At 40.3% G+C, this 12,877-nt stretch overlaps 1 protein-coding gene across 1 annotated transcript; it reads right to left on the bottom strand.

The window, feature by feature from the left end:
* Window positions 1-1,274: 1,274 nt before the first annotated feature.
* ccnf (cyclin F) lies at window positions 1,275-10,806 on the bottom strand. The gene is made up of 17 exons (XM_053338635.1): window positions 10,794-10,806; window positions 9,601-9,755; window positions 9,332-9,438; window positions 9,174-9,241; window positions 8,768-8,964; window positions 8,355-8,408; window positions 7,870-7,974; window positions 7,628-7,705; window positions 6,782-6,936; window positions 6,016-6,180; window positions 5,779-5,902; window positions 5,455-5,635; window positions 5,239-5,326; window positions 3,813-3,912; window positions 2,736-2,869; window positions 2,031-2,206; window positions 1,275-1,724 (listed from the first exon to the last, which is right to left on the bottom strand). The coding sequence occupies exons 1-17, from the start codon at window positions 10,804-10,806 to the stop codon at window positions 1,276-1,278; spliced, it is 2,349 nt and encodes a 782-aa protein (XP_053194610.1). The 3' UTR covers window position 1,275.
* Window positions 10,807-12,877: the final 2,071 nt, after the last annotated feature.

Raw genomic sequence — 12,877 nt, 5'->3', positions numbered from 1 at the left:
ATTTGCAACCAAATGAAAAGAAAAGGACTGAGGCGGTGTTTAGATAGACATAATGGTGCATATGACGCTAGGTTGAAATCACACCGAACCATCGCTTTAACATCTATCTGGTGGTCCTGCTGAAATTGATGTGCTGTAGGTCTTTTTAAAGAAGGTGTCGTGCAGAATTTAGTGACATTTAGTGGATGGCACTCGGCAGGAATGGAATATAATATTCATGTTTATGTTTTAATTAGTGTATAATCTCAAGAAAATAGGGAGCAGGACTTCTATGGACGCTGCCATGTTTCTACAGTAGCCCAGAAGGGACAAACCAAACACTGGCTCTGGAAAGGGGCTTCAGCATTTTTTTTTCTGAGTTTCACAGCCACTGTAGAGTTTGCTACATGCTTAGGAAGGGAAGGGGTATTCAGTCGGTTGCAATTTGCCACCTCACCACTAGCTGTCACTAAATCCTACAGACTGGTCCTTTAAGAAATATTTATAAAAATATTTATATTAGCACAACTAGGGTGTATGTACAAGATGCTGACAACTAAAAGAGTAATTTCACAGCTGTTTCTATTAAAGTAGATGCCCCTGAAAACACAAATGACATCGCCACAGTACCTTTGGCAAACACACATAGAACTTTAACTATGGACAAAATTGAATGAGAATTCATACAATCATATTTAGGCTTCAGATGCAGACATTTTTTTATCAGCTAGATGACAGTTGTCACCTATTGATGACATTCACCAAATACAAGATGGATTCTTGTACTGACAGTGCATTTTAGAAACTATGATAACCAACAGAACCACAATAACATGACAGCTGTGTTAAATGTTCTCCACAATGAACACTTTCTTCCAAAACATCCAAGTCCATTAGGCTTCATTTATTGAACTATCCAACGTGATCTGAGATAGGCTGTTGTAAAAGGCTGTAAAACAACAAAAATGGCAACCATTGTACCAGGGTCCTGAGGAAAGTCAAGTCATGTTCCAGTGGTTTCAGAGCTAACTGTGAGTCAGACGGTTTTCGGGAGGTATTTTAATTGCTCCATGCCTATGAACACGGAATTAAAATGTAATAGAAAGGCAAGTTTCTAAGCAATTCATATGCATTTGTTTTCCCTTACTAGTCTCTTCTTGATCTTCTGGCAACTGATGGACCAGCACAGACTGACAGGAGTGAGGAACAGCATTGAGAACAAAAGAAAAAGTGCTGGAGGTTAATAACTGAGCGAGTGGTCGGTGAACAGCCCGAGGCCAGTTGAACAACCACTGTCTAAAGGCTAAGAAACCCAGCATTGGCAGAATACTCGTCTCTTTCCCCTTCTTCCTCTTCCCTTTCTATTTCACCTCCACTGTGAGCTGCCGAGTTTTTCCTCTTCACTTGTTTGCTGGAGGTGCCCCGAGGCCTCTGCATAGGCACCAGAAGGCGGAAGCCTGGCTGGGAATTAGCAGAGGTTGCACCCAGGGAAGTGGTAAATGTCTTGAGTGTACAAGGCATGAGGGAGGAGGAGCATGTAGATGAAGGGCTAACACTCTGGACGGAGGAGTATCCTGAACTGTGAAGGTCCGCAGAGAAAGAAAGAGGTTCTCGGTCTTGGAAATCCTTGTTTACCTCTCTTTCCACTTCACAGAAGCTGTCTTCGTCGCTGGACAGGGCTCTGCAGTGCTCCAGTCCTTTGTCTTCATCAGTGAGTGAGTGCAGTTTGATGGATAGCATTGAAGCTGTTGAAAGGAGAAAAGTTTATAATTGTGAATCATTTTGGAAAATCTACACAAACTACAACATTCTGCACAGCTATCATCCATCCATATATGTTCATAACAGTAGCATATGAATCCCATTATTTGACAGGATGTGCAAGTTATGTGAACATTGACACTGCTGTGTTGCATTATGTCCACCAAGAAGCTTCACTCATGCTGCATAGACTGGATAATGTATGCGATTTTGAAAAAAAACGTTTAAGGCTCTGCTAGTAATTGGATTAACTGTGCGCAACCCATTCCCCTTCTGTTCATAATACTCACAATCACCATCTTTCTCCCCTTCACTCTCCTCTTGGTCCCCCTCGTAGCCAGAACAGGAGGTGTCCAGGCTCCAGTCCAGTATGTCACCCAGCAGTGTCTCCTCCTGATTGGACAGCTCCGCCGTGGGTGTGGCTACAAAGCTGCCTCGGTGTGCCTGCATGCTGTCATCACGTCTCCTAGGGAGGGGGAGGGAGTGTACGAGTAGTGGGTTAGAGTGAGTAATCGGAGCATCTCACAGATGGCACAAACAAACACCTTCTGAACAAGATAGTTCACAATTCCCATTGTTACAGAGCACAGGAGACTCAGCAAGGACGCCAACTACTAAATGAGCAAGATTAGAGGTGGGGCACTGATCATTTTGCTGCCAATAACCAGATTTCTGTCCGATTTCAAAATACTTCAAATTATTTATGTGCAATATAAATATAAGATTTTGTTGTATGAGACTTTATTTTCTCTGGAATTTTGTTTATTAAATGGTGTTTTTTTTTTACTTATCTTTAAGGCTGAATTACAGTCAAGTCATTTGACTGTTGATATTGAGTGCAAGGAGCAGTGAACGCCTCTACCAGCTTGGATATCATTACTAATTTGTAGTAATGATATATATATTTTGTCAGCTTATGTCCCCTACATCTTATTGTAAATAAATATTGTATGACAACACTAAGAGGAGTCATACAAAACAAATGACAGTCGTACCTCTTATTGGTGCTGGATGGGGAGGCGAGGAAGGTGTGGATATCTGCTGGTTGACCAGTAGGACTGGGAGGCTCCATCTGAGGCTCCACTTCAGGAATCTCCAAGATCTGACACAGTTCTTTATAATCCATTACCTTGGGTAGGCAAAGAAATAAAAATCAGTGACATATTCAGAAAACCAATGTTAAGAGGTTAAATATATGACAGCTTCCCATACATAGGCTCTACTTCGACCGCCTGGCCCGATCAATACAATTCAAATTCAAAACACAGATTCGCCCTGTTGTCTTTGTATTTACTGCTGCATTAGCCGGATGCAATGAATGAATGAAAATGAGAAATGTAGAGGAGAAAAAGGAAACTAATAGTGTTTGTTTCCACAGTAACTCCTCTGTGTTGAGTGTGTGTTGGTTATGTATTTCTGTTTTAGAATGGAAATGTTGTAAACCAATCAGAAAATATCAGTTTTATTTCTCTCATTCACTGCTTTGTTCTCACTACAGCTGCTCCCTCTCATCACTTGGCCATCACCCTATGGTCACTTTCCCTTACTTTTTACATTTTTTTTACAGAGTTTTAAAGTCATCCTCTCGTCCTTAAATCAATACTACAAGGTTGCTGCAAAATTTTGAAATCAAATGTAATGCTTTTTAAGACCTTCTAAAGGCCTCTACAGAGAAAAGTCAATATCCTTTCCGCAGCAAAATAAATGCACATTTGGGCTGAATGTTACGTTGACCTATTATTATTATTATTAGGGATATTTTTGTATCTATACAGCACCCATATGTAAAATCACATTGAATGAACTGCATGCAATGAACTGTGTCCCACCATTACGCTTCACACACAAAAAGAAAGAGCTGGACTTAATTTAGACCTTGGTCCCCACAGTGGAAACGCAGGTCATGGAACATTTTTTTTCCCCCTCAATTTTGTTATTCATAAACCTTTGTTTGACTAGTGTATTATTAAAATTGCCTGTCAAATGCTGGGCCACTGCAAGTAAATTCTCATTCTGTGAGAAACACTGCAGAGAGGACTTTTCCTATACCTTCAATGAAAAAATGCAAGTACCTTCTCTTTGCTTATGTGCTGGTAGGCTTCATCTTCAAACCGTTGCTTCACACCAGTAAGAGACATGTGCCTGTAATCTTTGGGAACATCTTGACTGAAACTGGGGAGAGACAGAGACAGTGGGGGGGGGGGGGGGAACGGAGAAAAAAATTACTGACTTTGATCCACTTTACTGACTGCATCTCTAGACAAAGCCTGTTACTTGGCCATTTGAGAATTGCAGTTTGTCCATGCGATGCCGACCTATGAAAGTGACTCACCCTGAGGCACGTTCCTGTGACTCAGTTGGTGATTCACTGATGGTTACACACACACAGTCCAAATGCCTCCTACTGTCTTTTATTACACTCAACCCCCTGGGCTTCATGTTTGGTTTATGACCTTAACAGCCATTCAATTTCTTTGTCAAACATTATGAACAATTTTATATCCAATCAGTATGGCTATATGACCATGCTGAAACTCAAAACACCCATCAATTCTTATTTTCTCACAAGCCTTCATATGTTTTACTTCTCATGAAAGACAGCACAATGAAGCAGTAGGCGTAAGTGAGTCAAACCACAACAACATCAACAAAAAAAACAAGTGGCATTTTCTGTAGCTTGTGTTTCCTCTGTCCAAAAAAAAAATTAAAGGATGCTTTGCAGTAAATAATAATTAGTTGAATAAATAAAAAAATATGTTAATGAATATTTTTCTAACAAGACTGTTGGTATTTGTAGCTTTTGTTATGTTGTATCCAAAGTGAACACCAGAAGTTGTCACACATACACTGTTATGCCCAAGTTGAAAGCATGAAGCTGCCCCTTAAAAGTGCAACAACAATAAGAACATAAAAAGAGTCTATGTTAGGTCTCTATTGGTTAAATAGCTATAAAGATAGATAATTGATGGTTAAGCAGGAACTGTGGGTAACCTACTGAGAAACATAATGCTCCAATCACAGTCTGTTTTATTTGCCATCACTGGCTAATCAAATGTTTAGCTACAGGAGCACAGATACTGAACAAGCTGCATCTTATCAAAAAGGATAAAATGGCCGATGCCTTTCTTTATAGATGTGACCACGACAAAATCTACTTTGTATCTAAGCACATCAGTCACTAAGTGAGTTACCCTTGCTAAGATTACAGCAGAAAGTGTGTGTTTTAGGATAAATAGATGTGCCTTTCAGCTTTTATATTGGCTCTCCGTCCTCAAAAGGTCAGGATAACAAAAGTAATTCTTATTTGAAGTAAGCTCAATGTGGTTTATGATCACTTGACTTGAAGTAAACTAATAAACAAAAACAAACGTTTGCTCTGCATGTGTGGGTGGACAGAAGTATTGTGACCTGACAGACTGGGTGAATGTGCAGGAAGAGGATCAGAGAAATAAGTTGCTTGGCTACCAATCCAGTCAAAACACACTGTGTGAGGCTTACCACTTGACGTAGAGCAGCACCGAAAGGGGCGTGAGGTCTTGCTTGGAGAAGCCTGTGTAGTCAGCTAACTGGCTGGGCCAGATGGGAGCTGCAAAGAGGGAGACAAACAGGCATAATTCAAGGTGACTTTATGCTCAACCAAAATCACAAATGGTATTAGATTAAAAATATTTGCATCACATTTTTCCAAACTGGCATGTTGTATGTGTGCATTACCATAATGATGCAGGACTCGTGTAAGCAGAAGTGCAGCACAGGCCAGTTTGGAAGGAGGCGGTGTGGCGAGAGCCGAGTAGAGTAGGGACAGCTCACAGATGTAGCTGAACAGGTGAGTGGTCCGCCTCTCCAGAGGGTGCAGTGACAGCAGCACCTCCCCGTAGTCCAACAATGTGGGAGTCTGAGGGTAAACGCATAAAATGACTTTCATTTACATTTGTTCAAACGCAGTGCTTGAATTTCTACAAAATTATTTTGCAGGAAATTATACATATAAAAATATGGATTACACGAAAGAGATACATTATTGTTTTAAGCACTCACCCTTATCTTTCCCTCCAGCACAGAGACGACCTCTCCCATCATTCGAACCAAGTCCTCATACTTGTAGGTGTTGTCTGTGAGCCAAACAGCTTCTCGTATGGTCAGGATTTCTTTACTGATATAGCTGAAAAAGAAAAGAACCAAACATTGTTATAGAAGTACAAAAATATGTGACAACCAATCTGTGTTATTTGCAACAAAATACAAATATGCTTTTAATATAAATATTTCACACACCGTGTACAAACTACCATGCAGGCAATTCCTAACAACTGTAGTCGAGCCTTGGGGACAGAGCGCAGAGCCAGGTAGCGGTCCACGCAACCCACTGTAACATGCAGCGTCAGGCTGGAGAAGTCCTTCATGGTGGTCACCTCCACAAGCCAGTCTACTAGGATGTACCTACAGAGGTGTAGAAAAAGATGATCATATGGCCAAAAAAATGTTTGTCTGAAGAAATACAGGAAACTATTTTAAATTAATCTAAATGTGAATTACACTGTAATAAGAGGCAACTGGTTAAAGTCATGCCTAAAATTGTCTTGGGTAAATGTCAACAGCAACAGCCATGATGGCCATATCATAACCTAAAATCTGCCTGAAGGCTATGTGTAGTCTTCCCTGTCTTATTGGAAAAAGGATCTTTATTCTCTGAGTAACCCTGAATGACACATAAGCCTGGGTGATAAAATGATAGCGATACGTACCAGCGATAGACACTTCTAATCAAAAATGGGTAATTAAAAAATATTAAATTAACTGAAATTAGGAAACTGAAATTAAACATTTTATTGTGTGTTCATGTTTTCAGCTATATTGCCTTTCTGTCACACTTGTGATTGTGTTGTTTCATTTTCTCCTTAGTAATGTCATTAAAGAGAGCTAAAATGATTAAAACTCAGTGAGTCATCACAATGACACTAATAGGATCGTTCGATTCTCTAGATAAATATTCATCAACAGACTGTGATCCTGCCACTAATATCTTCATCTTCCTGCCTACCTCATGGTGTCCTTGATGCCTCGTCTGAGGATGTTCTGAGCACAGCGCTGTGATGCCACGTTAGAGGAGCTGAAAAGCTGGGCCACTAAGTCAGAGCAGGCCTTTGCCTCCAAACCCAGCGGATTGCCACTGCTGCACACTTTGGCCAGGGAGAGCTTGATAAAGAAAAGACAAGATGTTAAATAACATTTAGACCACTGAGAGTGGCATGACAGCTTCTTGAATCAGATCACACTAAAAAGATGACAATAAGGCTGAGTAGTTTTCTGCTGTAATTACTTAGTGGGATTTTAGAGCTTGTGCTTTGGATGAGTCACTTTTGTGTTTAAGTGGTTCAGCTTTGGTTAAGCTGTGAATGGCAAGGAAAAATCAACAAATGTCAACAACCATCAAGTCCTCTTGACACTGACAAGTTTCAACACTGGACAAATGGAGGAGTGAGAATGAAAAAGAAACGAAACAAAAAGTTGACAGATGAAAAGTGACAGTTTGCAATCTTTTGTAGTATTAAAGTGATCGACTGTGGAAGAATAAAGCGGCAGACTGACAAAGAACACAGAAAGACAACTTCTGCAACATAATGACAAGACAAAATGTTGACAAAGCCTGCCGAACCAAGGCAGCACATTTGTAGAGCAGCAGGAGTTTCAGACACATTTATACACAAGATGTAGTCAGAAACAGTATGTGTAGGTCAGCTGCTTTTTTTTGGTACAACACTCAGAAACCAACACAGTCACTTTAATGGCAAGCATAAAATAGAAGAAGATGGTAACACGCATATAACTCAAGCTGTTACATGAGCTATGTAGTCTCCTATGTGGATAAGCTTTCACAATCACACACCTGTGCCTCCCAGCATCCTTTGCCAGCATAGTCCCTGAGAGTTCGTATACACTGAAGGTACCTGCCTGGATCTGCCATCTAAAATTTAAAAGGAAAAAAAAAAATTAATCTTGTGTTTACCCATACTCTTAAATGAATATACGCACAAAATATTACAACAGTCAATTTAATTAATCTTTTGAGTTTGACATTGAACTAAATAATAGCTGAGATCGGTAAGATCAACACTGATTTAGACTCACAGCTGCTTTACGGTTGTGCTCCCATAGCAGGTAAGAGCTCTGTAAACAGCCAGCCTGAGAAGACTCTTCCAGCATCGATATGGCATCTGAACGTCTTTCATCCTCCTGGAAAGAGGCACATAGTTTCAGACGTGAACAGGAAATCGAGACTTAATTCACACAGTCAAGCTTGGATTGCTATACACAAAAAGCCTTCTCGTTCTAATTAAGCTACAAGCAATAATTTGTCACTCTGTTTAATAACAAAGCACAGCAGGGCTGTGAATAAGAAGAGCCAACAGGGACTATAAGGCAACAGATGTGTTATACAGAGTGGAGAAAAAATCCCCAAAACAGTTGTCCCATTTGAGCAGTTGATGACTAGTCAAACAGCCTCCTGTGACAATAGCAGTAAGCCCTACACTTGGATTAGAAGATAGAAACTGTGCTAACCACACCCAGGTAGTGAGAGAAAGCCTGTTAGACTCAGTCTCACTTTCACTCACTTCAAACAGCTGCAAAACTCTGGCCAAACAATGCAGCAGGGGTCCCTTCTTCTCCTGCAGGAAAACAGAAAAATAATTGTCAACTTGAAATACTTTACACAATACTACCCATTTCTTATATTTTAAAAAAAGGGTCTGTATGACTGTATTCAGTGCTTAATCGTTTCAATTTCTATTAAATCATGTAGGCATAAATGTAATGTACAATTCTGTGTGAATTTAAAGACATGGTATTTGTGTGTGTCCATTGAACAATAACAGAAGCTCAATCTCACTCAAATTATTATTTATTGCTCCAATGACAGAAGCATGATTGGTGGAAACACTGCCACTGGCCTGAGACTTACAATTAATAAAATCAGCAAAAGGGGGGGGGGGGGGGTCATTAAAATGAGTGCAGGTTAAAAACCTACCATGTTGTTGTCACACTCGGCCTTGAGACGATCAAACACCACGGCCTTGCAGCAGCTGCCAGTGGGCGACCATGGTGGACGGATGAACACCCAGATAAAGGGATCAGCTAAAGGGGAGCGCAAGCTCTCGGCCAGGCTGAAGAAGTGGGAGGCCTTCCGTCCACATACATCCGCTCGTCCCTCATCACTTAACAATGCTGATGGAGAGAAACAAGACACAACTGATGGGTGCAATCACTCAGAGAATCCATTATAAAAAGGTTTTCCCCCCTAAATTTCACTTGAGCTATATTTAACCAGGATGTTCTTGAAGAATGAAAGTTACATGTACTAACACAGGACAAAATGGCAAAAGAAAAGGATGTGGACTAAATATTTGAGTTAGTGTGTGAAGTGTTTTACTTACGTCCTTCATTGTACAAATAAGCAATCCCTAATTTCACAGCTGCTTCAAAATTCCCCTTTTCTGCCGCTCTGAAAGAAGACATAGATTTCAGGTTAAAATCCATACAATTGAAAAACACATTGATTTTTCTTTTCTTTTTTTGACAGAAGACACCTCACCTTTCAAATAACCATAAGCTGTTGGGGGACGGCCACGTGTCTCTGAAACTGACCCTGGCCCATACACTGGAATGGTTGTCAATAATGTCCCGCAACTGGGAGTGAACCTGTAAAAGGTCAAGCCATTTAGTCCCTCAACAAAAGCAACATCTGACCCATCACATAAGGTGGTCACAAGATGATGAGCCAGAACATATCCAGGATGATGGGGCACATACATGCCAGAAGTTGTGCAAAAGTGCTACACTGTGTACGGTATGTTTACTCACCGCTCTGACAGACAGTAGATCCTCAGCAGAGAGGCACTGGAACACACAAAGGAGGACCTCCTCAGGCAGAGACAGCAAGGTAACAGTTGGAGTTCGCTTACGGACGCGCTTTCGCACCGGAACCGAGTAGCATTTTGAGCAACGACAGTGAACTACTGAAAGAAAGAAAGAAGAGATTAAAACTCACAATTCATTCATTCATTTTGCACCAGTCTTTAGCTTAACTATCATATTAAGTTCAAGAAACAGCATTTAGGTGAACACACATGACAAAATCACCCAAAAGCATTTCACATCTAAGTGCAGGGCTGACAAACTCATTCTCACATTAATGTCACACAAATATTTGCAGTTCATTTAAGGCAGGCCAGTGGTAGGCTAGTATGTCAACTGGTAGCTAGGCACACCAAGGCGAAGGTTATGGCTCCCCATTCAAAATGCCTAACGTAAGTAACGTAAGGCATCTCCGGGTCGTCTAGTCAAATACCTGGTCTGAATTTACAAATTCATGGAAAGATGATAACCTCAAATAGGCATTAAAACAAGAATATATCATATTATAATGAAGCATTAACGTTAACAGCTTTCTAATGAAAATGAAGCTGAGTTTGCTAAGTCAAACCAAGTGAGCGCCCAAATTTCCCTCCTGTGGTTTAAATGTAAGTAGCACTACGTTTACACCCGTGTATTATACACATTAATAGATCTTAAGTTTTCAAACACCACATAAGCGTTAAAAGTCATACCGAGACGGGTTTTTTTTATATATTATTACTACAATCATTAATGTATTTCAAACTCCATTGCTAACGTTAATTTGCCTAACGTTTGTGCTGGTGTTGTGTCGAAGTCTGTCCCCCCCTCGAAAAATGTTCCCCTCCTAGTTATGTTGTGTTTCACATACGCGATTGGAGTTAGATTATGGTTACAGTTGTTAATTGGGGTTAATGTAAACTTGGGTTTTGGTAAAGCACCTCAGAAGATGACTGGTTGGTGTTATGGAGAATAGGGAACACATATCGACGAGGGAACCGACTTCGACATATCACCGGCTAGCAGCTAGTTAACAGTGCTAATATCTCTGATTAATTGCAACAATTTGAGACAGCTTTTACTACAGTCGTTTTTCCGTAAAAGTCATTCGAATATTTCTGGTTGCAGGAGCTAGTTTAAATTTGCAAAAAGTTACTTACCGCCCGCTTTCATTGCAAATGTAGTGAGCTCTCCTCTCAAAGTGATCCCTGTAGCTAAACGTTACGAAACGGAGCAGCGATTTAAACGTCGCGGCGATACTCCCAAACGTATAGTCGATTTCACCAGGGGGAAGAAAAATTATATATATATATTTATATATCGCGTCACACTACAGCTTCTACAGTTTCTGTCCTGCTGTAGTAGTTCACTAATATCTTGAGAAGTTGTCAGCTCTTGCCTGAATTCAAATTCAAGCACGCGTCCTTAGTTGTTGGACCCGCCCCGAAGCTACTCTAAGGACCGCCCGCGCTCAGAGTTTAAACTCCACATTCAATCTGATTGGTCAAGCGTGGGTACGCCCCTCTATAACCTAGTAGCCTCTTGATTGGTTAAAGTGAATAACGCTAGTGCCAATTGGCTGAATTTTATAAACCGTCAAACACTGAATGGTTATTGGATAACGTAATGCTATTTCGAAGTACGCGCTCGCCAATGAACGTATGTGATTGGCTGACCTGATTGCTATTTGCTGTGAATTGTGGGACATGTAGTTGAATAGAAAATGGCGTTTAAAGGTACCCCGTTTAAAGGGGCAGGCGCATAGTCGAGGAGAGAGTAGTTTTTTATTGGTGGTGCAGGTAAATAGCCCCTTCAAAAAAACGCCACATTCATAGTGGAAACTGGGCTGTCTTTTGACTTGTCAGACCACACAGAGAACACTTTTATATGGTCATATTATCTTCTGTAATATTGTGAAATTTTAACATTTTCTAAGTGGAGGTTTTAAATAAGGTTTAAATTCAGGTTTTCTGCCTCCCCCTGCACTGGATTTGTGTAAATTTTAACTTGTGCAAACTAAACTGAACTAAACTAAACTAAATTAAACTAAACTAAACTAATTAATGAAGCCATAAGGTATCGGCCAATGAAACTTTGATTGTTGTCTTCTTTTGGTGATAAGGATTTATAATTCTACTATTGTAATGATATAGAAAGCTTGAAAACGTATTTTCATTTTGGTGGGGAACTGAAGGTGAAGCGAATGACTCCTGTTAAATTAGTCTTTCTAGCCAAAGACAATGATTTGAGGACAAAGACTGAAGTGATGATTAATTGTAATTCTTCATAGCCAATTTGGAGGTATAAATCTTTAATTGTAATTCATCAGGCATATCTGTGATTGCAATGGCCACATCAACAATCTGTTATGACAACATCCTTCACGAACCTCTACCAAAACCCTCCTCCAATTCAAATCTGTTTACTCATTCACATGAGTAAAGAATAAACTCAATTATAATATTATGCCAAATGCGCATTAGCATTTACAGACTGAGCCACAGGATATAGAAGCAAGGAAGTTTATATTTAATTGGTATGATACTAAAATGGTCCGACATATCCGATGGCCTGGGGCTGGTGAATGTTTATGCAGGGAAAGTTGATTGATTGATCACAGTCATGGTGGACAAATAAATTGGGGTCACTGGCCAGGCAGCCGATAAATAATTTGGAATCACAGCATAAGAGCCAGGTTTACATCATCATGTGACGTAACACCACTGCTAAATGATGAAAGCCACTACTGAAATGTCACATAGTACATAACCATGCACGGTTTCTCCACTTTGAGCAGCTGACTGTAGCTAGTGGGAAGAGAAAGGGATGTTTGCCTCTCTGTCTCTTTCCTCTGCTCTGTCCCCAACTGGACAAGCCATCCCCAATTAAGTAAGTGAAACAAAATCCAGCAGCAGGGGAGACAGTACAAGCAATTCATCAAACTGTTGAACAAGCAGAACATGAACTGAACATTTTTGACTTCCAACAATTAAGTCCACTCTCAACCGCAGGTACTATGTTTTATACAGTGCTATATGGAGCTCATTATGCTAATAGTGAAATGTTATGAACAAGCTCAAAATGGACATTCATTGTATGTAATGATTGAGTCTAATTAGCTAAATATGTTAAAATTAGCTGGAAACTTGTAGACTTTAGGGTGAAACCAGCCTGACCCCTTCTCTCTACCAGCAGTACTTGCAGCAGTGAGTCTCTGACCAGTAGCGACAGAGGGACAAGAGAG

Source organism: Scomber japonicus, chromosome 18, assembly GCF_027409825.1.
Source record: "Scomber japonicus isolate fScoJap1 chromosome 18, fScoJap1.pri, whole genome shotgun sequence".
NCBI lineage: Eukaryota > Metazoa > Chordata > Actinopteri > Scombriformes > Scombridae > Scomber > Scomber japonicus.
The sequence above is the reverse complement of the archived record's forward strand: the minus strand, read 5'-3'. Positions and strand labels throughout refer to the sequence as shown.